This window comes from Bacillus rossius, chromosome 11, assembly GCF_032445375.1.
Source record: "Bacillus rossius redtenbacheri isolate Brsri chromosome 11, Brsri_v3, whole genome shotgun sequence".
Taxonomy (NCBI): domain Eukaryota; kingdom Metazoa; phylum Arthropoda; class Insecta; order Phasmatodea; family Bacillidae; genus Bacillus; species Bacillus rossius.
Window position 1 is genome coordinate 10,212,064 of NC_086338.1, and position 27,166 is coordinate 10,239,229.

Genomic DNA, 27,166 nt, shown 5'->3' on the forward strand with positions numbered 1-27,166 from the left:
TACATTTCTAACCCCACCCCTCACAGACCTGCTACGACATGCACATGAGTCATGCTGGGTTTTTCCGAAGACAATGGCACTCCCATGTACTACATTCCTATTGGCGGATACAACAAAAATACTCTGTTCCTAATGGTTTTTCCAAGAACAGGCAGGTCCGAGGCTATAAAAGGCCGGGATTAGCTGTCGGAGCTTCAGTGTGTTCTTAGAGTTTGAGTGAGCTAGTTCGTGTGTGAGTTTCGCTGCTACCACGATTTCTACCGCCAACGCTACTTCGTGTTCTACAGCTCCACTTCATATTTTTCTGAGGTATGTTACATGTTTCGTTAACATTGAATGTTTCTCAGCTTTTTTGTAGGTTATCAGCTAGCTAGTTTTTTTTCTCTGTATGCTTATATGTAGGTAACCAGAAATTTTTTCAGTTTAAACTTTTATCAGTATCTACTTTAAATATTCTAGCATTTTTGGGGTGTGAATTAGAGTAGTTTTGAGGTTATGTAATCAATCATTTTTAGTTAGCATTGAATATTTTCAGTTTTAACTTTTATCAGTACTTTAAATATTCTACCATTTTTAGGATTGTACATGAAGGAGTAGCCTTGAGGTTATGTTTGCAACTTTTTTTATTTAGTAACAATGCTAGTAGTTTAGGTTAGTAAGCTTGAGGGCTAGAGTTTTAAGGTTATGTAGGCAACTTTTTTATTTAGTAACATTGCTAACAGTTTAGGTTAGTAAGCTTGAGGGCTAGAGTTTTGAGGTTATGTTTTTCAACCTTTTTATTTAGTTACATTGCTATCAGTTTAGGTTAGTAGGCTTAAGGGCTAGAGTTTTGAGGTTATGTTTGCAACTTTTTCGTGTTGACATCTAGCTACATTGTATTCTTAATTCTTTTGTTATAGTTCTCCGTGCGTCGAGCTACCGTTGCGTGTTCCGTACGTTGAGACCAGTCTACCGATTGTCGTGATGATGGCGTCTACTGTTCAGAAATGCCGTTTCTGCTCTGCCTCCTTCACGGCATCTAAGAATTGCTACCGACACGAGCGACAGTGTGCCGAGAACCAGCATCGTGACTACCAGCAGTGCCACCTATGTGGAAAGATGGTCGCACGCAGCGATAAGATGCAGCAGCACCTTGCATCATGTGCTGGAGCTGTTGCTACGACATCAGGCATGCGGTGTAGCTTCTGCTATTAGGCCTTCGCCCGTGCTGATTTTGCTAGACGACATGAGAAGTCGGCTTGCGGTCTCAACCCAAACCGCATAGCACATACCTGTGACAACTGTGCTAAGGAGTTCGCCAGGGCTGACAAATTGAAAGCCCACATCAAGGTATGCAAGGGGCCTGCTCCACCTCCAACAAAGAAGCAGAGAATGTCAGCAGTTAAGCCAGCAGTACTGCCTAAACCATCGACCAGCCGAACAAAGGTGGTGACCGGCGCGGGTTTGGCCAATACCCACGGCTTCATCACCGCCGAAGTGGGATTCAAGGGTAACTTGAAGACATATGTCGCAGTAAATACGTCAAGTTTTTCCAAGGACATCTGCATGTACCTGGACTCCATCAAGAACAAAATAATAAACCAACTTGTGGAGGATATTGAAGAGAACGGACCACTGAAGTTTAATATCGTGCTCGAGTGCGACTATGTAAAACCAGCTGATGCCAGTGAAGACAAGAGGGCCTTCAAAACCATGAATGTCCCCCTCTACGCAGTTCATGAGGTGGAGGAGGCAGTTACCGAGTCCATCTCAAAGATCTGCAAGGAGGAGGAAGACTACATGGGGAAGGGGTCCGGATGGACTTTGTCGGTCGTTAAGCGACTTCAACTACGAATAAACAAGCTCGATCCACTTCGTGCCAGCTCCTACATCGAACTGCCTACTTCCATCAAAGACAAATATGCAGTGATAAATCCACAAAACCTGGATGATCACATGTGCTTCAAGTGGTCAATTCTTGTCAAGTACGTGAACGGATGGAATCCTGAACGTGTCAATCAGTGCTACCATGACTTGGAGGGGAAGTTCAACTTCACAAACATCGAGTTTCCTACTCCAATCAAGCAAATACCACTGTTTGAAAAACAGAACCCTGGAGTCTCCATCAACATCTACAGTATCGACGAGAATCTAAATGTTGTTCCTGCACGAGTCGCTCCTGAAGAAAAAGAACATCATTTCGATCTGCTGCTCTTGGTCAATGACAATTCGTCCCATTTCGCCTACATCTCTAATTTTTCTGCCCTGGTTCGGTCCCAAATCACTACACGTGAGCATAGAATTCATGTTTGTAAAAGATGCTTCAAGCATTATGATGATCAGGATAGGGTTAGCGGGCTCACTGGCCTTCAGTGTTTGGAAAAACACAGTGAGCTCTGCAAACAGCATGCTGCTGTTAGGATGGAAATGCCATCGCTTGATGAAAATGGCCAGCCACCAGTTCTGAAGTTCAAAAACTTCCATCACAGTGATAAGATGCCCATCGTGGTATATTGCGACTTTGAAGCTATTCTGGAGAAAATCCATACGTGTCACCCGAATCCTGATGAAGCATACACGCTGCAGTATCAAAAGCATAAGGCATACAGCTACTGCATTTACGTGAAAGCAGATAACTCCATCATTCCTGCACACCTCACTTCTTCACTTCCTTCACAGCCTGAATTGTATCGCGGTTGTGACGCAGAAGATAAATTCATATCCCGCATTGTGGAGATTGGACATGATGTTCAGAAAATATTTTCTACTTCTGTTCCTATGACTCCGCTCACACATGCACAGAACATTGCTTTTCTGCAAGCAAGGTGTTGTTGCTACTGTGGAGGAAAGTTTGGAGGGGCTGTAAAGAAAGTTCGTGACCACAATCACTTCACCGGAGAATTTATTGGACCTGCATGTAATGACTGCAACCTTCTCAGGCGCAGACCGAAAAAGTTGATTGTGTTCTTCCACAACCTGGCATACGATCAGAACTTCATTATCAGGAAGTTGGGGTATGATAGTAAAGACATCTTCATCATTCCGAATTCGGAAGAGAAGCTGATAACTTTTTCCAAGAAGTTACATGATTAGTTCAGCATTCAATTTGTTGATACCTTCCGTTTTATGAGTCGGGGTCTTGCTTCGCTCGCTGAGTTCTTGCCTGCAGACAAGTTTGTCAGTACTACTGAGTTTTTCGCGCCTGATGAGTTGGAGTTGATTACCCGCAAGGGTGTCTTCCCGTATGATTTTGTGGATTCTTTTGCTCGACTAGATGATACTAGTCTTCCATCCATCGATGATTTCTACAATAGTCTGACTGATTCCATGATTTCAGAGATGGAGTACGCACATGCGGTGAAAGTCTGGGACAAGTTTCAGTGTGCCACTTTGGGGGAGTACGCTGACTTGTACCTAAAGACGGATGTTCTGATTTTGGCGGATGTATTCGAGAATTTCCGTTCCATATGTTTGGAGACATACAGCCTAGATCCGTCTCACTATATTTCTTGTCCAGGGTTCGCTTTCGATGCGATGCTTCGAACCACAGGTGTACAGCTAGAGCTTCTTACCGATTATGATATGTACATGTTTGTGGAGGCCGGTATTAGGGGGGGAGTAGCGCAAAGCATTAAACATCATTGCGTAGTCAATAACTCCTACGTACCAGAAACACATGATGCATCCAAGCCATCCACATTCCTGGAGTACATTGATGCAAATAATTTGTACGGGTGGGCGATGTCTCTGCCGCTCCCCATTCGGCATTTCCAATGGGCAGACACATCAATTGATGTCGTGTCTGTCCCAGATGATTCTCCTACAGGCTACATTATTGAGTGTGATGTGGAGTACCCTCCCGAGCTCCACGAAAGTCATAAAGACCTGCCATTTCTCCCCGTAAATCAGTGTCCGCCCGGCTCAAATCAATCAAAGCTGATGACAACACTTGAAAATAAAGAGCACTACATTGTCCACTACAAAAACCTACAGCAAGCGGTATCTCATGGACTGAGAGTGACTAAGATACACCGAGTCCTGCAGTTTGAGCAGTCGGCATGGTTGGAGCCCTATATTCGGCTGAATACCAACAAGCGGAAAGCAGCAGCCAACGAGTTCGAGAAGGAGTTTTTTAAGCTCGCTGTGAACTCGACATTTGGTAAACTGATGGAAAATAAAAGGCGGAGGCTCAAAATGGAGTTGGTGTGCTCTGAGAAGAGGTTCAAGAAGTTGGTGTGTCGTCCGTCCTTCAAGGACCGTACAATGTACGAACCGAATTTGTCTCTAGTCCACCTTAATCACGAGACCATCATTTTCGACAAGCCGATTTATGCCGGACTGGCCGTACTATATCTTTCAAAGACTCTCATGTACGACTTCCACTACAATACCATGAAACCCCGTTACCATGACAATATTCACCTGATGTATATGGATACAGACAGTTTTGTGTATGAGATCCAGACAACAGACTTTTACTCAGACCTCAAAGCCGACCCTACACTGATGGCTAAATTCGACACCAGCTGCTACCCTTCCGACCACTCATGCTTCTCCCCCATCAACGAGAAAGTTGTCGGTAAATTCAAAGATGAATGTGGGGGAGAAGTGATGGAGGAGTTTGTAAGCCTACGGGCCAAACTGTACGCCTACAGGTGTGGTGGTAAGAGCGAGAAAAAGGCCAAGGGCATCCAGCGATGTGTGGTCAAAAACCACATAACATTCGATGATTACCTGGATGCTCTGCAAGACCACCGCACAATGAGGGCAGGCGTTAGAGCAATTCGCTCCCGCCAGCACATACTCTATACTGAGTACAGTAATAAGCTGGCCATAACGTGGGAGGACGACAAACGGCTGATCTGCGAAGATGGTATCCACACAGTCCCCCACGGATATGTTGGAGGCGACGAATAATTTTTTTTTGTAAAATAGTTTTTGATTTAAATAGTTTGGCAGTTTGGTAGTTGTTTCCATTTGTTGTATAGTTTTTCTGTTTTGTGTTTTATAGTTTTCATTTTGTTGTACAGTTTATGTTTTTGCTGTACAGTTTCCATTTTTGTTGTACAGTTTTCCATTTTTGTTGTACAGTTTATGTTTTTGATGTATAGTTTCCATTTTTGTTGTAAAGTTTCAGTTTTTTGATGTGTAGTTCCTGTTTTTGCTCCATTTTGGTTGTGTAAAATATGTTCTTAATTTAGTAAATACAATTTTACCTACATATTGTTTATTATTTTTAATATAGAACCAATATCCCACGAGGTACTGATACTTATAAATGTCTTACAGAATGGTGAAATGTAATTATACACAAACATTAAAATATCTGCTTCCATGCAGCTTTTAAAACACGAGTACGCAAACATGAGAAGAGAATATTACTTGTGAGTTAGGACTCTGAAAAATTTCTGGTCCGCTAAGATGGAGTGATAAATGTTTTTAAAATTATCATTACTTTAACTATCGCATCCACAACGATAGTATTAATAACATATATTTTAGTTAAAACCTATAAATGATAAGACTTTATGAAAAAATGATGGTTACAACAAAATGACTGGATTTTTGTGGATTTTGGCTTATAAGGTTCATAAAAATGTTGGTAGAGAGTTGAAACTCGGCCTTATATACACTAACGTACTTTATAAACCTACACCTGATGACGACATCCATCAGATGAAATCAAGATGGCGGTCTCCACTAAATAAGATGGCTGCCTCCGCAGACAACGATGGTATATATTTTTTATTTTGAAAATAAATTTATTTTAAAGAATGTGGTGTAACAAAAATTGTAACAGGAATGAGTGGGGTGTTCGATGATGATGTCATTGTAACAGAGGAGCGGGGTGCTAGATGGTGTATTCGTAATGTAGAGGAGTGGGGTGTTCGATGTGTAGGTTTTTTAATTAAAATTTTATTAAATAATATATTTTTTAAATTTTATTTTAAAATTTTGATTATTTAATTTTTTATAAATTTTAAATTTTTTTCATTAAAATCGGATAATAAAGATTTTCAAGATGGCGGACGAAACTCGAAATGTCGGAATTTTCTAGAAAACAAAATGGCGGATAAAACAAAATGGCCACCGGAAGTGACGTAATCCAAGATGGCCGCCGGAAGTGACGTAATCCAAGATGGCCGCCGAGTGTGACGTAATCTAAAATGGCCGCCGTGGCTCCCCGGCTCCCCCTCCCCCCTCCCCTGCCACCATACCGTCTATATTCACCTACTGTCAATTTATCCTAAGTCGTGTTCTCATAAACATATAACATTTTTAGCCGTGCTTCAAACAATGAACTTGGAACAAGTAATCAGCAACAACGCCGCTAAACACTTGCTACAGGCAAGTACCGGGTAACCACAAAGGTTCTCCACGCTTGGCCTCCCATGAGGCATGGAGGCAGGTATAGACGTTGTCCAGGAAGGGGGGGGGGGGGGGGGGGGGGCAGTCCCAGGCTCTCACCGAGGAGGTCCTCAAGCACTTGCAAAAACATTATCGTGAAATAGGATTATTTAAACGTAAACATAAAAACTATGTTTCGTGGAAAATTTTCTGTAAATAAGATATTTTTCTGCTGATTGCATGCATTTAGCCAAAAATATGGGAACTATACGACATACAAGCACCCTATCCAGCAGTGACTAGTGTTGGTTAACCCCACGCCTCTGCCCTTGGAGGCAAGTACGGCCTACCCGACAGGGAACAGCAGCCAACACCACAGCTGCACTACTGAGGCCCTGTCAGTCACACCCGGCCTCATCAGACCCTCCACTCACACAGTAGCTGGTCTGGCCGGAGAGCTGACATGCTCCTACTTTCTTCCAATTATTCTTGCAGTGGGGAAGTTTGATTCAAAATATTATTTTGGACATATACGGATTATACTGTAGGTACATCATAAGAAACCATGATAATGGACAAAGAAAATACAAAAAAATACATGTAAAAACACAGAAAACAGCTCAAATAAGCCGATCTCAAAAAATTACAAACATAGGCAGCATAGAAAATACTGTAAAATGAATAAGTAATGTATATATACATATATATACATATATTACAGCAAGAAGGGCAGTAAATAAACACTTGGACATAACAGACACAAACAGGCGAGACCAGGGAAGTGACCAAACAGATATTCTGAACAACACAGCGACGACAGTAGGCTTCCTGAGACGACAGTTGCGACGTTTCGTGAACTGAGATCTGTTTCCGTCCTCGGGCACCAACAGTCTGTCTTGTCATTGTGTTGTCAAAAATCGTATTTGGTCTTTATTTACTGTCCTTGTTAACTCGTAGTTTCAGCCCACTGTGTTCAACTGTGCTGTAATAATTTTTTTGACTAATTTCTAACAACAGAATTTTCTGTGCTGCTGGTGTTTTTAATTTGTTCATCATAGCTGATTTTAGCTGTTTTCTGTGTGTTTGTATGTTCATCTTTTTTGTACTATCATTTTTTTTGTACATTATCGTGGTTTCTTGTGTCACACAGTATAAACAGCAATGATATATGTCCAAATTAATATCTTTAATAAAAGCTCCTACTATTTATATAACATATGCCACTATAAACAAAAAAAAACTTGACGTCAAAAAACAAAATAAATGTTGGAACACTGTAGCTGGAACTTACGTTTCGAGACTTCCAGCTTATGTTTATTCCGGAACTTTTCCGTGACCTTCAGAGCTTTCGTGACATGTAAGACCCTGTTATTGCAGTAAGAGGTCTTTAATAAAAATTTAAAAAAAAAAACACCCTAAACCATGGTCACGGCTGTTCAACGATTTTACCGGACTATAGGACGTCAAAGGAAATTGACTATACAGTAGAATGGAATTTAAAACAAGTTGTGTATGAAGGTATCGTCGTTGATGCTGGCAGTTGCGGACGGCACGGATACAGCTTTGTCTTCGAGACTCCGTCCTTTTATCGCCAGTTCATCCTTGAGAACACAATTCTGCCTACCCTGTTCGGAACAGACGCCCCCGTCCAACATTTCTTCCGAAGGGGACGAAGATTCTGCTTTACAGACATGTTAACTGCTAACTTTACCGACAGCTGAGATTGTATGCAACGAAAGAAAGAAAGCACTCAATAAACGACTCGGCAAAGTGGGTCGTGTCGTGGAAACTGCTTTTTAGCCCAGAAGTGGCGAGCATGGAATCTGAAGACGACACCACCATGCATGTTGGCAAATATGCTTGTTTTTTGCAATATTACATTCGAATAAATGCTTCTAGTAGCCGTAGGCGACCTGGGGTTTCATACAGTTATAACTGCAGGTGTTGTAACAGCTCACCATGCATTGCCCTAATAACAAAAAAACCGCCTTCACTAATATCTTGCTTCCCCCCCCCCCCCCCCAAATTCGGGAGAGGAGGTGATATATCCGCCCCTATCCCCCCCCCCCCCCCAAGCAACTCCCACGGCACGTAAAAGACCCTGAGCGTTCTGACCCAGGATCTACAAGCAACGACCAAGCTCTATTGCCTCTCAAGAGAGTATGTTTTGTTTTTTCCTTCAATAAAATCAACAGCAATTAAAACTATATCGATGTGTGTGTTTTGGTATTTATAAAAATTTACTGCTCAGGTCTTCAAAAAAACGTCATTACAAAAAAAGTGTGTGTACTTATATTCGCGCGTTAGACGTTATACTTCTTTTTTATTTGAGACAGTGAACTATGGTAAAATTCACTGTAACAGAAATTAATTAAATAAATACTCAGTATTCAATATTAATACAAACACATGCATAAAATTAATTATTTAATTTAGTAAAATAATAAATATATTTTAATTAGAAATGAATATAAATATGCCGAATGTATGTTCTAACTTATTATTTTAACTATTTATTAAATAACTAGCTGCCCGACCCCAGTGGCGTAGCGTGCCATCTCGGCGCCTGGGGCGGGAGACCCATTTTGCCGCCCCCATTCTATAGGTGCTTAGTTAAAATTAAATTTCACATGCAATGAGGTACCTTTTTTTGAAGTTAAAATAGGATGAGCGGTTTTACAAGCGGATTCTACGGGCCTTATGAGCAGCGAAGTCAGAAATAACTTTGTCAAAATCAATATTAGCAGCCAATTCTTGTTCAATCGACAATATAGCCAAGTTTGATAGTCTAGCGGAGCTCATAGTATATCTGAGGTAATTTTTTATTAGCTTCAACTTCGAAAAACTTATCTCACAACTTGCAACACTAATCGCCAAAGTCAAATATATACGAATCAAGATGACTATATTTGGAATCGAAATTCCGAGATTCAGTTTTTGAATGAACTGGAGGAGCTCCAGTGGTCCTTTACCACTATTATCTTCCTCTGATTCAGAACAGGCAACAACAACAAACTGCTGAAGACGCTTCCGCTCATCTGAAACTCGTCCTTGTCCATGTCTTCTAATACATGGGAAAGATCACACTCGAACTTGCTGTCCAAAAGTTTCGCTGGCATCAAAAATCCGAACTTGTCCGATATTTCTTGAATTTGCTGGAATCGAGTCGTCATTTCTTGAATGATCTTGTCGAATGATGCGATAATCTCTCGACGGATTTCCTGTTCGTGAGACAAAGCTGCATCTTCAGAAGATTCATAGCCATGCATGCGTTTTTTCCTGCGAATTCTTCTCGTTTTGAGTTCGATTCCGAGTTTTTCTCAGAGAGTCTTAGCAAAGTCAATTGCTTCTTGCACGAAACGGTCTCTACTTTCCACTAAGAGGGTTTTCAAAGCGCAGAGTTTCTGAGCACACTTATCCACACTTAGTCCTCGTTGCTGCAGGTAAATCTGTGCGTCATCTACTTCAGGTAGCATGTAATGTAATTTATGTTAATATACTCCATACTTTTTAAACAATAATCAATGTTCAAACAGCTATTAGAGCAATTTTAAGTGTATTATAAAATAAGATTTAATGAACGAGTGTGACTCCGTACTCGCAGACAAACCTAGGTGAATAGGTTTTGCGAGACTAATGTAAGAAATATTGTAACTTTTGTAAACAATAAATAAATAAATAAATAAAAATAATAATAAATAACTGGAGTAATTCTAGGCCATGCATGATTCTAGATGGAGGAATCATATACCGACTTACACTGGAATCACTTCCGCTGCTGCAGGATGCCACTGAAGACGTTAACGTGGCTTTCGAACCAGAACTGGAACTAAAATATTTCAGTAATGCACCTTGAGACTTCTTCGCATTTGATTCTTTCTTAGCCTTTTTTTTTTGCGGAATTCCGCACCGCTTTCTTTGACTCCTTTTCATTTTCAAAAACTAGTTCAAAGATTGGGTAAAGTTCTAAATGTTTAGCTTTAGAAGATTCAACAGTATTTAAAAGTTCGAAACACAATCAAAATGACTTTCGTTCCGTATCCGAAACTCTCGCGAAACAAACATACGAGTAAAGCGTGATTGCGTAACGGTACTTCACGATGCACTAAAACAAACAAAGATCAGTACTGTAGCATGTGTGCTACAGCTGCTACCTTTGATAATGTTTATGTTGGCAGAAATGGTTAACGTATTTTATTAATCTTTCGGATGCCCTGGTAATACGAGTTATTTTGGATTTAAGTTTGTTATATGTTGTTTTAAAAAAGAAATTTGTAATTCTTGTTTAGTCTTATTATTTTTAAGTTATTAAATTGGTCTGTAAAGTTCGAGGACACTACCGAATATGTTGGTAATCGATGCGCTAGACGGCGCGCGAGCAGAACAGCTGATTGTGTGACGTCAGGTGAGACGGGCAAGCGGAGTCGCCTGGTAGGCCCAGGCGGGCACGCACGTGAAGTAAAACGCGGGTTGGCCATGGTGATGGTTTCACATCGAAGTAACTGTATACGAGTGTTCCTTTTTGAATATGAACGGGGTTAATTTATATAATTTAGAACGCTTTGGTACGATGAACGCGAGTGGTTGGTGAGGCGTGTGTGAATATCGCAAGGATTTTCCAAGGATGAATTATGTGCACCGAAATAAACTCCAAGACGGTATGGCGAAGGATTCGTCATATCCGTACAATTACCTGCAGCTACGGTAACGTATAATGGCAAGGGTTTGCCATTAATAACACTCGTGAGCAAACGAGTGTATTTGGTGACCGGACATCACGACGTCAAAAAGCAAGTAAGTGCCAGCCGTGCCACTGCCCCGTTGACCCCTTTGACCCCTGGTGCGAAACTATAATTTGTGGATCTTTGGGATTTAATTTAACGGACTAATATAACTGAACCTGGGATTTTACGTTCAGCGTGTTTCACCCAATCCCTGCCAGACCTAGAAGAAAAAAGGCGTCGACCATTAGAAAATGACTTAACTGAGAAGGGCTTGTAAACCCATAATTTGTAATTTACTAAATTTTTGGTATATTTATTTGCATGTTAAGGTGTGTCAATTTATTGCTAGATTTCGCCAATGTTAATTGGTATTTACAGCGGTGATACGCCCGGTGCGTATCTGTATTTGTATTTGTATTAATATGTTCTTATATATTTTTAATGCCTTTTTAGTAATTATATTTAATTTTCGGAGCTCCGAAGTATATGATCAAATTATAATTTTTGGGGGAATTGTTAAAGTATTTTTTTAGTATTATTATATAGCTATTTTTTATAAGTAGTAATAGGGTATGTATTTTATGATGGATGCGCCGATTTGTGATGAAATGAATTTATGATATATATATATTTATTAAATGTTGTCATATAAATTTTGCGTCTTTTTAACTTGCTGCCTCCTCTCACTGTTCGCAACCTTATTAGTATTTTTTAAGCCTGCTATTAGTTTGGGTTTTAATATTTTTTTTGGGTTTACCTGCGCTCGCGGTACGGGGCAATATAGGAGTTTTACTGTGTCCCGGTTTGTGGAAGTTGTTTGGTTTTCCCTGGGTTAAGGTCAAACTTTACAGTACAATGCGTAGTACTAAATTCAATGAGTGCGAAAGAGAGGCATCGACACGGGCCGACGCGTGAAACAAAAGATTTTGTATGAGTAATGAACATAATAAGGAGTGCCGCTCAACTCGGCTCGCGCGCGCCGGGCGGCGCGGCGTGATGCGATGTTGCCGTTCGTATGTAAACAAACAAACGTTATAAAGAGCTCTGTCAATGATTTCACAGTTTTTCTTTTAAATAAATATTAAAAAATAGTTGGTGCGCAAAATTTTAGATAAAAATAGAACATTATAGTGTGTCTGACACATGTAATGAATGAATCATAGATCAGATCTCAACCCGCTTTACCGGCGACCCGCCCCCGCGGGCTGCCGCCCGGGGCGGGCCGCCCCCTCCGCCCCACCCACGCTACGCCACTGCCCGACCCGGCTACGCACGGCTATACTAATGGGAAAAAATTAAGCCACATCTCCCATTTACAGTAATGGTAAATTAAAAAAAATTCAGTGAAAAGTTATTACAATGCTGTATAATGTACCGGAGAGAAAATGAATAGCACCAATAGTTTCCCGACTCGTGCACGCAACGTACAACTGATGTACCCGTACTTCGCTACGGCAGTCTACAGGCAGATCACTCTTGCGCCGCTCATTATACATGCCCTTCCTTGTGGGTACGCCACTGCCGCGCGATGACCGTTGCCATGGAGACGCAGAAGGCATGAACAATGCAAAATCCTGTTCTCATGCAGACAAAGTACCCACTGTTGCCTGGTTTTAACCACCCATGGGATCTAATTTTCGGCAAATGTCATCCTGCGTAACATAAGGAACATTACTGTGAAGTTTCAAGTCTGTAAAATATATATACTTGGAAAAAAAGGGCAATAAAAAAACAAATTAAACACAGAGAGGAAAAAAATAGTTTAGGTTTGCGATTTAAAGTGATAAAATGTATTTAAATACTAATTTAACTCTTATGAGGGTACTGATTGCTTCGTTGTTAATATCACAAGGGTGTTCTTTACTTGTATGGGAAAATTAAGAATGATAAGGCATCTAGTGCGTGGCAACAAAGTTAATAGGCAATAGGAAATAAACTTCTATGCGCCTGCGGCATTGTCAACACACACTTCGTACGTGTACTGCATGTTGTATCTAACCCCCTCCAACGCATTTGATTCTAAATTGGACTTTTAGTAAGGATCCCTAATGTTATTGATAATATAATATAGCCTATAGCCTTCCTCGATAAATGTACTATCTAACACTGAAAAAATTTTTCAAATCGGACCAGTGATTCCTGAGATTAGCGCGTTCAAACAAACAAGCAAACAAACTCTTCAGCTTTATAATATTAGTATAGATAATGTAATAATTTATAATTTATAATCCAAATAATTATACCTATACAAATTATATATACATATAATTGAAAAGGTTTATAAAGACATAATTTCGATCACTAATATTCACAATAAAAAAGGTTTTTAATTGTATAGACTAGTATTCAATATCAATCACAGTATTCAATATCAATCACTAAATTTCTAAACGCGACTTACGCGTAATTCCGCACTCGCCGCTAGAATGTGCTACCGGAGCAGTTGCGTCGACTATCGAATCATTCGATTTGCAGAGCGAACGGTAAATCTATACAATGGAACGTTTCGGATAAAAAGAAAGATATTTGGGGGAAACAAAAAACTAAAACCTATTTTGACCTGATTTTAACAAGGAATTTTATTAAAATATTGCCCACCTTGTTAGAATTCATTTATAAGTTAATACTATATAGTTACCGCACACCTTTGATGACTATAAATTATTAAGTATTGAATGATAGTTGTACTTTTTTTTATTTCTTTACTGAGTCATGGAAATACATTTCCTAAGAAACGTAATTAATTTTATATTACTTTAAAAAAAAAAAGAGGATATAGGCTTACCTAGTACGAAATAACCACTCAAATGGACTGAGCTTTGTATTTAATAATATTATAACAGTACGATAAACAACTGTATTCATATTGTTTGAAGCACAATTTGTATAATCCAATAATCTGTAAGTTAAAAAACGTAAAAATTGTTTCCATTGCCGAGTATTGAACCGCGGTTCTTTAGCATAGAAACCGCGCACGCACTATATTCACTGCGCTATGAAAACTAACAGAAGAGTGTAAGGATACGTTTTATAAAACTTGCAAATTATTCTTTACTTCGAATATATTTTAGTTTACCAATTATATTGCAGGGTAGTTAGGTATATCATAAAGTTTCACTTGGCATACCAATACATTTGGTATGTCACTTAATTGTTTATGAAAGTGACTACAGTAGAATATTGATTAACCGGGTTAATCGGGGGGGGGGGGGGGGGGGGGGGGAGGGAGAATGTCATCACGGATAATCGAATTCAAATATATTTAGGTTATAGGTACATTACAGAAAAATTTCGTAAGTAATTTATACAAAACAAATGTACAAGTATTACTAACACTAATAATTAATTATAAAAATATGAGATAGTGAAATTATTTGCAATGACTTAAAATACACAGTTTCAATGAAAAAAAAAAAAAGAATTATATTTACAATTTGATATACATAGGTACGTGAAATTACACTTCGCGGGCTTGGTCTCTCTCTCTCTCTCTCTCTCTCTCTCTCTCTCTCTCTCTCTCTCTCTCTCTCTCTCTCTCTCTCTCTCTCTCCCCCCCCCCCCCCCCAGTTATCCAAATTCCCAGTCAATCGGGTCACGGATAATCGATGTTCTACTGTATATTTGAGTTTACGTTCATACACGTGGGTCAGCCATCATCCTGTGAAAATTACATTGCATGATGCGTGCGCATTGTTAACATTCACTCTCACAGTTTTGACGGGTAACTTCAATAATCACGATAGTGTTGAGTGTACATGATTGATGACTGACAGCGGGTCGTTACCACAACGCCAAAATACCATAACGCCGAATGTCAAAATTGACCAAAACCGCCGACAGCTAGAAAACTGCTGTGTACCACAACGCCGAAATAACAACTGAATGAATTTGTGTGTGTTTCTTAAATGTACCTTAACGCCGAAATACCACAATCAAACCTAACCTAACCTAACCTAGCGTAATATAACATAACCTAACTTAACCTAGCCTAGCCTAGCCTAACCTAGCCTAGCCTAACCTAGTCCAACCTAAACTAATCTAACCTAACCTAGTCTAACCTAACCTAACCTTTGTGGCAGTCCTGCAATGACATTTTTCGGCGTTGTGGTACACAGCAGTTTTCTAGCTGTCGGCGTTGTGGTCAATTTGGCATTTCATCGCTGTGGTGCGTCCCCCCTGACAGCGCTCAGTCCACGCCTGCGACGACCCCGAGGTCTGAACCCGCGACAGTGCCTGTCATGGTCCGCCCCGGCCCACCCTGGCCGCAGCCAGCCGAGGTGCAAGTCTCGACAAGCCAGGTGCCGGATGTGGCTACACCCGTCCCCGAGTGCAAGTCCCAGTCCCTTGTTCTTAGCGAACGGATATTGGTGTCGTTCCACCTTATTACGTGCACGAGGCGAGCTCACTTTTTTGGTTGATTCCGTCCAGATCATCGGGGAAAGTACCAAGCGAGTTGGTGTACCAAATGAAACTTTATGCCAGCGAAACTATCCTGGAATACATTTTGCAAACTTTAACGGTCATAACAATAAATAATCATAACTTAAAAAAGGTAATAGGGAAAATTAGGATAACATTTAATTCGTGAGACGATGCTGCTCTCTTTAGGATTTTTGCCATAACAATTGTATCGATGGTTGCCAAACGCCCGCTAGAATGCGCTGAAACCAGTTTCTAGCCTCGCGCAGGGCACTGTTTGTTAAAACGGTGGCCAATTTGTTTCCTTTTTGGGATTAGGTTTGGACACGTTTTGGAATACGGCCCGCGATTTAGGTTACGGGTGTATCCCAATAAGGCAGTCCTTATTCGCTATATTACCCCAACGTTTTGGATTATCACCCTTAAGCTACGGCCACACAGGGCGCTGTGTTCGCTGAGTTCGTTATGTTGGCGACGTCGCCAGGTATTTGGTTCTCGGCTATTTTTCTCAACGTCGCTGACTTCGCGCATGCGCAGATAAACAAAAACATCTGTTTTCGCGAGGAATTGTGGTGTACTTCTGCGTTTGTTTTTTATGAAGTTTAATTTCTCTGAGTATTGTGCTTTAAATTGTAAAGTCGACGGAAAATTTAATTAAAATATTACGAAAATATTCGTGTTTATGGAATAGACACGAACATTTTCGTAATCGATGGATGAATACAGAAGGCAGGATATGCAGGACAATGCCTGTGATTTGATTCCAAGGGAATGCTATCAGACTGAATTAATTTATCCTGAAATAATACATAAATTTAGTTTCGTCCTCACAAGCAACTGCTTCACCTAATGACGAAATCCTTCAAATTTATTTGTTTTTGTATTAAATTCATGAACCCATTTCTTTTTTACGTTCACATGCTGTGAGAGCCAGCACAACATTATCATCGTCGGACTCATCACTGGAATGCCACGGCATGCGTCTCTCCGACGTCACGGACTAGACCGTCCTGTCTGGCCGCCTGGCGCCGCGAACATAGCGTAGCTCTCTGTGTGGCCTCGGCTTTACTCTCCCACACACCATCCATCACTTGCGAACCAACCTCCTAGGGAAGCCTTCATTTCACAGACGAGAGAGCCACACCCGAAGTTACCCGAAGTTCCCCGAAGTTCATGCTCGCTCTTTTATTTTCCCCCGTATCTTTAATGTAGCTAACCTAACCTAATTGACCATTAGTATCCTTTTATCAACACATTTACAATGAACAAACAAAAAAAGCCGAAGATGCACGATCGGGCGTTTGGCTCTCTCGTCTGTGAAAATAAGGTTTCCCAACCTCCTAGCGCCAGAGTGTACAGCACGTCGCCATCAGCTATGGACACGCGAACACGTTGTACAGCTTGCACTTGCGAGACACGACACTATCGTGTCTCAGGCCTGATGGTTCGGGGGTCGGCGCTGTTCGCCTGAGATCGGGCGACGCAGGTAGTTCTATAAATACGTGTTGTTCCGTGTCTGCAGCTCGCGGTGTGAAGTTCGGAACGCACGCGCGCTGGCGCGGCTCCAACTGGCAGCAGCCGTGTCCCGCCTCGCGCCGCGAGCACGCCCACCGCGGGTCGTCACCACAACGCCGAATGCCGACAGCTAGAAAACTGCTGTGTGTACCACAACGCCGAAATACAGTAACGCCGAAAAATGTTGCTACGGGGATGGTGGTGGGGGGGGGGGGGGGGGCACAGGAGCAAAATGAAAAACAACTGAATGAATTTGTGTGCTAACCTTACCTAACCTAACCTTTGTGGCAGTCCTGCAATGCCATTTTTCGGGGTTAATGTATTTCGGCTTTGTGGTAATTCGGCGTTGTGGTACACTGCAGTTTTCCAGCTGTCGGCGTTGTGGTCAATTTGGCATTTCGGCGTTATGGTTTTCGGCGTTATTGTACGTTCGGCGTTGTGGAGCGTCCCCGCCGACCGCCATGTCCCGCGCGAGGGGGGGGGGGGGGAGGCCGCTCTTTGCCTTTCTTTTGGTTTCAAGTTATACTTCTTCAGGCGCGATGAGTGGATTTTCACGATGCGCGCACACTATGCAACGAAATTTGCATAGAAAAAAAAGGCTACATACAAAAAATATATATGTGATTTTCAAACTTATATTTTAATGATTGATATTAAATACTGATCCATATAATTAAAAAAACATTTATTAAATGTAAATATTTGTGATAGAAAACGTTAATTAACTTTTTAAAAGTGAGATTATGTACCCACATTTATAATTTAATGCATTATCAAATATTAAATTATTATTTAATAAATAATTAAAATATTAAAATTAGAATTAACGTTCTATATTTATTGATTTTCATTATTAATTAAATTTTATCTCAATTACTATACTAAATTAATAATGAATTTTATATGCGTGTGTTATGTTAATATTAAAAACTGTGTGTTTCTTTAGATTTTTAATTTGATGAAATGTATACTTTACCGACCGTATTTATCATATTACTCCAGTTCTTTTATTATATTTTTATTATTTATTTGCATGCAAATTTAAAGTTATTTTTTATCGCGCAAAGTAAGTATAACTTCTAACGTGCATACACGCACCAATATTTTTATAGATTTTTTTTTTTATTTTGGGGGCGGGGGGATATCCACCCCCTCCCCCCTGTGTGAGTACCTACCTAGATTAAACGGTAGCGCTGAGCATCATACCTCAGCTGTAACAATACACATAATATTAAAGTATGCCCCAACAGTTATTGAGTTGTACGTTTTGTTTCTGTTACGTATCAGGTGTCCAAGTATATACCTTGATCCTGATAGCATGATACTGTATATATTGTTACGAGTGGGGAATACGGGTTCGTAAGGATTGCCCAATTAATTTTTATGTAGTTTCATTTATTACCTACCAATATTGACATTACTAATTAATTCACCACACTTAATGTCTGTTCACAAATCACTCGCACTTAAAAACGCATGTTCATTAATCACTAAATATCTGTCCAGTCCACAGTTTGCACTCCTCGCTGGAGCTAGGCTCAACAGTGGTTCGCCCCTTACCTCGCGCCTGTTCACACACACAGCATCGCGCCGCTCAGTCGCCGCACTCTCACGATCCAGTCGAACTCCGCGTCGCGCCACTCAGACGGGGAGGGGGGTTGTCTCTCGCCCTCTTCGCTGGACTCGCACTTCACTGTACTCGCCCTCTCGGAACTCTCGTAACTCCCGCGGAGGCCGGCGTCACCGCTTTTATACCCTTCACAGTCTTTCGGGAACCGATTGGAGTGGTTATGATGTATCGCGTCGTCCCGGGGCGACCCGACGCTCGAAGCATCCAGAATAACGGCGCATTATTCACGCCACTTCGCGCGGCGGCCTCTGTAAGGGCTCTTCCACACGGACCTCTCGGTCGCGTCACTGCGTTAGGAGATTCCCATAAGCTGCCATTGTTTACACAGGGACCCTTCCACACGGGCGACTGTGGCGGGCTGACGTGGGTCTCCACAGAGTGGCATGGAGCTGTCTCAGGGTGGCCACTCTTCTGGGATAATAAAATTCCTGGTTTTTTCCAGGTTTTTTCAAGGGTGGTTTTTATCAATATTTGCATACAATTTGCATTTTTGTTACACAAAGCACACACAATATGATGTTTTATTGCCGTTAAACAATAGACAACTTAACTATAGGCTTAAAAATTAAATCAATGAACTTGCTTAAAACAAAACCTACCACCAACAAAAAATTTATAATCTCACGTCACAAAAATTACTTGACACCAAACGCACGTGTTTTGCCCCTCTTGCGTGGCTGGCTAATGCTTTTCTTCCCATCCATGCTACCGATATAGATTTTAACATTACACAAATTGCAAATAGTGTTTGTCCCGCACTTTGGATCTTTCTCCACCCATTCAAACTCTTCCGTACATTTGTCATTGTATGTGGTGACCGAACTCGTTGACATTTTGATAGTCTGCGCCAATTACATGTTAGATTAAAAGATTCAAAACAACGTCCCGCACAACTAAACTTTTAAAAAAACTCGAGAAAAGTATCCGTGATACCGTGACGCAACAACATGAGCGCAAAGTAAAAACAAATATACATACAAAACTAGTGCTACCAACATGCCGTGCGAGAAATTACTACCATCCTACAACAACATAATAAGTATGGAAGTCTGAATTGTTAACGGTTTCTTACGTACTACAAAAGTTTTTAAATGCAATATGAACAAATTAACTTTCGACGGGTGGTGAACGTGCTCATTTAACAGCCGTATGTTATTGTGATCGTTACTTCATAAAAAAAATTCCCGGTTCTAATAAAAATTCCTGGTTGATTCCAGGTATTCCTGGTTTTTTTAAGAAATCCTGGCTATTTCCCGTATTTCCCGATTTCCCGGTTGGCTGGCCACCCTGTGTCTACACGCGTCACTTCCAGCCGCGCGTCAAGCAACTGCTGCTAGACGCTCTCAGACATAACTGACACGTGCGGATTGTTCTACAGTGGTTTCTTGGGTTCACGCAGTTTAATCGCTGAAATAGAATCAAGCCCAGCATTTGGGATTAAGGATCTGAAAAGTACATAAATAAAATTTTACGAGGGAAGGTTTGGGGTGAAAGGTGTGAGAAATTCTTAGTCCCAGATTTTGTTGTTTTTGAATTCTGCATGAAAGAACAAAGCAAAGTATATGCAAAATTCTGTATGTGTATTAAACAGTAAAATGTATAAAAATATTACATTCATTAAAGAAAGTTCAACTTTTTGTACGAATATAAGTTGATGTTAGATTTTAAAAAATGGGTCTGTGTACCTATGTAAGTGCGATATAAATTATACTTACTTTGCATAGTAAAAACTTAATTTAATATTTCATACAAATATTTAATAGAAATAAAATAATAATAAAAGGCCTAGAGTGAAATTATGAATACGGTTGGTAACGTATAAACTCAATCATATAAAAAATGTCAATAATTACTCAGTATTCAATTTTAGTACAAACACATGTAGTATTAATTAATTTAGTGAAATATTCTAAATAAATTTTAATTAATTATTAAATTCTAAAGTAATGCTGAATGTTTATTCTAATTTATAATTTTAATAATTTAATTAATAATAATTTTGTAATTTACAATGCAAATAAATTATAGATATCGGAAAATAACTTCTGTTAATTAAATATAAATGAAAATACACTTTAAAATGTTTATAAACACAATTTATATAATCTATATTCAAAATAATTAAATGTTTTAATTATAAGGACCAGTATTCAATATAAATCACTAAAGTATATGATTTAAGAGCATGTATATAATTTTTTGTAACCCTTTTTCTTCCATTCAATTTTGGTTGCATGCTGCACGCGTATCGTAAAAATTCACTCTCATCATTTTTTCATATCGCGCCTAAAGAAGTAGGTACACTAGAAAATAAACTTGAAAAATTTCTATCACTAATATTCACAATAAATAAATGATATTGAACAGTTATTAATATCAATCACTAAAGTATAAGATTTTAAAGCACATATATAATTTTTATTTCTATGTAGCCTTTTTTTGTATGTAGCCTTTTTTTATCCTGTGATAATTTCATTGCATTGGAGATCTTCGTCGGAGTCTATGACCAAACCCAGGTGCGCAACTGTACAGGTGGAACATGGTCCATAAAAAACTGTGAGGTTGAGAAATGCAAACATCAAAAATTAAGTTTTAAATATAAAGAAAATAGAGAAACTTCTTAAATGAATAACTTAAATAAATAGGTAATTTAAAAACATTCTAAATTTAAAATTTATTAAATGCTGTACTAACGAAGTGGCATATCAATTATTATTGCAAAATATTATACTATTAAATAATTTTTGACAATGTGTAAGTATCTCGGTGGCAATTATATAAAACCATAGCTGCTATGTGCTCCTGAGCAGACGTGTGCACGTGCGTATTTTTGAAACTGAGGTTATAGTTTTCAGCATTTATACTTTATGTCTATGCAGTTTTATTTTTAAACAAAACATAATAAAGCATTTTAACATTTTTTTTTAAGTTCCACATTACAAAATAGATAATCTTAAACATATATGCTAAATATTCCCAGCAAAATACGACCACAAAAAAAATCAAGGTTACCATCACATACTTCCGAAAATTTAACGACTTTTGAGCTGTTAGATTGCTTAAAAAATACCACAAAGTTCGCCGATTTTCAAAGAACACAAAAGTGTTATTTATATCTTTGAGTTGCGACTCTTATCCTCCTTGCTTTGTCACCAAATACTTTCCTCTGCGGCGCTTCTCTGCAGCTTATTCATTCACACGGGCCACCGAGTAGCGACACTCCATTCCCACGCCGCTCAGGGATAGATAAAAGCGGCGGCAAAGAAGGTGGCGATGAAAGAGGGGGGAGTGGGGCGTGGCGAGGTACTGCCGTCCTAATCCCCCCAACGGTATGCGCACCTGACGTAGTGGTCGTGCGGGCCAACCAGGTGCCCGAATATCTGGCGTGCGTCGCGTCCTTGTCAGCCGCATTCGTAACACTGCCCCCTCCTTAAACTTGTTCGACCCGAATTGGTAACACTGTGCTGTTTTGAACCAGGCTGCCAAGCCATCCTACGCATCTGGCAATCGTACTGGACATTGCCCACTTCTTGGCAGATGTAACATCGCGGCCGTCCTCCGAATCTTCGCGGCCAAAGGTCAGCCTTGAGATTGCTATGGACCTCGCTCTTCTGCACTTGCTGCCGCGGCGCCTCTCTCTCCATCAGGCAGCCCCTCTGAGCATGTTCCCGTTCCGGGCATCTCCACTGAACATATGCCCTCTCCCCTGGCACGCAAAACACTGTAGGCGACTTCCTACTCCTTGAAACTGAGGCACCACCCCCCCCCCCCCCCCTTCACTTTAACACAGTTGTTGCATCGCTGTTCTTCTTCCTTCGGTTTCCTTCCACGACTAGAGCAGTCACGCTGTACATGCCCACTTTTCTCGACATGCGAAACACAGTGGCGACCTCTTGTTCTTCCAACCAGTAGACTCTTCTCCTGTACAATCTTGTCATCACAGCATTGACCTTCTCTCTTGGATTCCCTACCCCGATTCGGGCAGTAGCGCTGGATGTGTCCCGGTTCTTGGCAGACGAAGCACCGCAGGCGTCCTCTTGTTCTTCAAAACTGTGAACCATTCAGCAGCTTTCTTAATGACCCGACTATAATCTCTTCGTTAGTACTGGAGCTGCCACTCACTTTGAGGTAAGGTTCTGACACAGCCTGCCTAGCCCTCATGCCCATGTTTCTTGAGGCAACGTAGGCACCTTCAAATTCCAGGGCGTGAACAACAGAACTGCTGATATTTTTGTGGCGGGCCAAAGGAAGAGATTGTTGAATCTCCGCATCTTTGAGTCCGTCTATAAACGCACTGGAGGCTAGTTGCTGGCGGATCTCTGTTGGTGCTTCTGGGTAGGCGAGGTGCACGAGTCGCTCAATGTCAGCTTAGAGTTCCTGGAATTTTTCCGAGGATCGCTGTTGTGTCTTCAGGGCTGTTCTATACACCTCGCCCATGATCGGTGGCCATACCTCAGCTCAAGGGTCTCTACTAATACTCCAAAATCTTTCTGATCTGGGACTGGTATGGTCTGCAGCAGCTCTAGTGGAGATCCTCGCAGGGCCAAGACGAGTGCCGTAGCCTTTTCTTCGTCGTTCCAACCATTCACGTCAGCAGCTGCCTTTAACTGTCGCCTGTAGACAGCATAAGACGATTGCCCATCGATGGTGGGTGGCTTCAATTATGGGTGTCCAGTTACAGAGTCTTCCACCTTCACTTCCCCAGAAGAACTCTTCTGTTTCGTAGCAGTTGTAGCTTTCTTGATCATTAGTCGGCATTCTTCAGTTACAGTTGCTACTCGCTGTTCGATAGCCTGCTCGAGTTGGGCTAGCTGTTGCGCCATTAGTTCCTCATGTTCTGCTAGATGTTGCTCCTGTTGGGCCAGATGCTGTTCCAAACACTTAACTTTCCCTTCCAACTAGATACTGATTTCATCCATCTTCTTCTTTTATTCCTCTTGAGCAGCTTTCCATTCGAATTTAATATCTTCCTGACCCATCTTCATGTCATCGACTTCAGTCTTCATGGCAATCTTCAATTCCTCTTAACTGTTCCTTATTTCACTCTTCAGGCTCGTTTGCATTTTTCTGGTTACTATTTTATTATTTATTATTGGCAGTTCTTCTTTTCACTTTTCATCTACATGTATTCGTGGTAGTTCATTTCACTCTTCATTTCATTCTTCATCTCTTCTTGGTCACTCTTCAGTTCGGCCAAAGAAAGCCGATATATTTTCATCGGCAGCCATCTTTCCTATTCACATACACTATTCATTTGTCAGTATCACTACTAACCTATTACTACACTATAATTTCACCTACGAGCTAACATAAAATTCCACTCAAAACTAACACTAACTTTACTATATCTGCAATCCAAACTAACTACAGTTCCTAACACCAACTGAAATTTCGAAAATCTAATTTCTATTTGGTTTTTTAAGAATTATTAATATTTTTTTAATTATATGTACATTAATCTTAAAAACTTTAATTAATGCTATCCCACTTCTGACACCAAATGTTACCTGTGGTAAATACAGGTTCGTAAGAATGGCCCAATTTTTATACGTTTTTATTACCTACTAATATTTACATTACTAATATATTACACCATTTAATTTATTTTAACAAATCACTCGCACTTAAAAATTTAAATGTATGTTCATTAATCACTAAATATCTGTCCAGTACCAGTTCACACTCCTCACTGGAGCTAGACTCAACAGTGGCTCGCCCCTACCTCGCACCTGTTTACACACGTCTCACGCCACTCAGTCACACGGTCTCATCGCGCCGCTCGTACGGGGGGGGGGGGGGGGTGAGGGGGTTCGTTCTCGCCCTCTTAACTGAACTCGCCACTTTCGGAACTCTCGGAACTCCCACAGAGGCCGGTGTCACAGTTTTCATACCCTTAGCGGTCTTTCTGTAATCTACTGGAGTGGTTGTGACGTGTCACGTTATCCCGGGCCGACCCGACGCTCGAAGCATCCAGAACAACGATGCTTATTCGCGCCACTCCACGCGGAATTCCCAGGCCACCAAGGGATAGAAAACAGCACCGAGGGAGAAGGTGGCAGAGGCAAGCCACTCTAATATCAAAGGTATGCGCGCGTGACGTCAGTGGCCGTGCGGGCCCGCCAGGTGCCCGGATACCTGGCGCGCGTCGCGTCCTTGTCTCCCGGTTCGTAACAATATCGATCCCGTGGTACACTGATGGTTGCTGTTTTAATTAAGTACATCAAAAGATCCTGGTCATAACAAAAACTTGGGATAAGATTAATTATGACCGTAATTTGATTACAAACGAAACATAATTTGTTTGTTATGTGATAAGTGTTTGTATGGTCAGGATCTTTCGACCAACAAAACTGTAATAGCATCACTAACACAGGATCATGTCATCAGGATCAAGGGATGAGCTTGCCTACGATACGTAACTCTAACCTATGAAAATATATACACTGAAAACATTTGGTGTAGCAACCACCGCCCCTACCCCTAGTATTAAAAATGCCCTTCACTGCGGAGACATTTGCATGTGTGAAACGGATGTAAACGTAATAACGAAAAAAAAATATATATGTTACCATGAAAACTTATTGATCATAAAGAATGATAAGGGATTTCGCTGTCACATGAAATGACAGGTATAAACCTGGACCATCTAGTAAAATCCTTTTGTCGCAGATTCTATATCCTCCTCCCCCCCCCCCCCCCAAAAAAAAAATCAATAAAACTTACACCCTTGAATGAAACTACATATAAGACATACATAAAAGTTAATTATTTCCTATGTTTTGCCTACACAGTGTCGTGTGTATGTTACAGGCAATGATAGAAGTAAACCTAGGTTTACCCGGGTTAACTTAGCATTATCCAAGTTTTTTGGGTAAAGTCAGAATATCAACTTAATAAATTTGAATTCAGCGTCCACCCGACTACACCTAAGTCTACCGAATGCTGACTGGGTAATGTTTAAAAAAAAAAGATTAATAACGTTAGTCTCTTTGATGACTTAAACTAACCTAACGTGGTCAAAAATTACGCAACACCTAACATTGCCCAGGCCAACGTTGGGTAGAACTAGGTGTACACGGGTGATCTCCATATTAATATTTATTTCAGTTATTAATCGGACTTTACACCCAACAAATTTGGATAATGCCAAGTTAACCCGGGTTCTTGTTCTAGCATTGCCCTTGGCAAGGTGCCTCGCTCCACCGCTGTGTCGAGAGCAGGCGGTACTCACGTATCTGCAGGCTGAGGCAGAAGACCGCCGACGAGGCCATGGGCTGGCCGGCCATGCTAGACGCGCGGCAGCATGGCGCCCAGTCCTGTAGACAGAACACTGCAGCTGTAGTCTCGGCTCTGTCTGGCTTCCGCCTCAACAGAGGCGTGAAACTTCTTTGGGCGCGACGGGATTCAAATTTCAAGGCCGAAATTTAACGCAGCGATTTCGTGAAACATTGTTGGTTTTTTTTTCCTAACCTAAATTTAAAACGAAGTGTATTTGGGAGGAGTCCGGGTTAGGGAGGGAGACTTAAGTGCGTCTCAGGCCGAAGCCCATACGCTCTACTCATGCAGGGTTTAAGCCATGCAGGAGAGGTAGCGTGCATCGTGTGCAAGGAGGGGGTTGGCCAGCCATGGCTGCGATTGCAACCATGACTAACTTCCCTCACTTCTTACCTCTAGACTAAAAACTAGATAAGATGGGCCCAGGTAAAACCCTGGCCACTTACATGCGGGATGCAAAGTTCCATGCATTAATTACAAGCAGGTTGGTTACTAGTCCGGTCAAAATATACATAAAAATAGTGATCCAATAACAAAAATTCCGACAGAGCTGAATTTTGGTAGATTTCTTGGGAACACCAGTAGAAATAAAGTGCCAAAAGTCCCCATAAATCCTGTGTGTGCTAAAAAAAAAAGTTATTCAAGGTCAAAGGTCATAAATTTTCTGGGTTTTTTTTTCTCTCAAAAATGGTAAGTTTTATCAAAAAGTATAGCCCGGACAAAAAAATGGTCCAAAAACGTTTTTTCATAATAATCACCATTCCTAAAATTCTAAAAGTTGAAGGAGTTGGATTGTAAATATTATAATTTTTATCTAAAACTTTCCTCTGAAAAAATGTTTGATTAGACGTACCACTACTGCAAGGAGTTGAAAAAATGAGGGGTGGAATTTAAAAAAACAAAAATAACTCTCTTAGTAGGTACACTATCAAATCTGTTCAGATTGTTTGTAAATCTTATAATTGCTACCTAAAACTTTTGTCTGGAACAATTTTTGATAATACAAACCATTACCACAAAAGGGTTGAAAAAACTTTGGGTTGAAATAAGAAAATAAATAGAACTTTCTTACCATGTACTCTATCGAATTATTGTTTTTTTTTTGTTTGACAAAATGTCATTACTTTTTTTATATAAATACTATCAAATCCATTATAATTTATTGTAAAACTCCTAAACTTTATCTAAAACCTTTGGCTGAAACAATTTTCGATGAAACAAACTATTACTGTAAAAACAGGAGTTGAAATTTAAATAAAATTACAACTTTATTATC

The 27,166-nt window shown here is 40.5% G+C and overlaps 1 protein-coding gene across 4 annotated transcripts in view; it reads right to left on the reverse strand.

The window, feature by feature from the left end:
* The window catches only part of LOC134536631 (calmodulin-binding transcription activator 2), a 417,559-nt gene that overhangs the window by 380,881 nt on the left and 9,512 nt on the right, over positions 1 to 27,166 (reverse strand). For all 4 annotated transcript variants that reach the window (XM_063376428.1, XM_063376429.1, XM_063376427.1 and 1 more), the window contains exon 2: positions 25,847 to 25,931. In XM_063376428.1, the coding sequence (XP_063232498.1) occupies positions 25,847 to 25,901 (55 nt within the window). In that variant the 5' untranslated portion in view covers positions 25,902 to 25,931. The remainder of the gene's footprint in view (positions 1 to 25,846; positions 25,932 to 27,166) is intronic.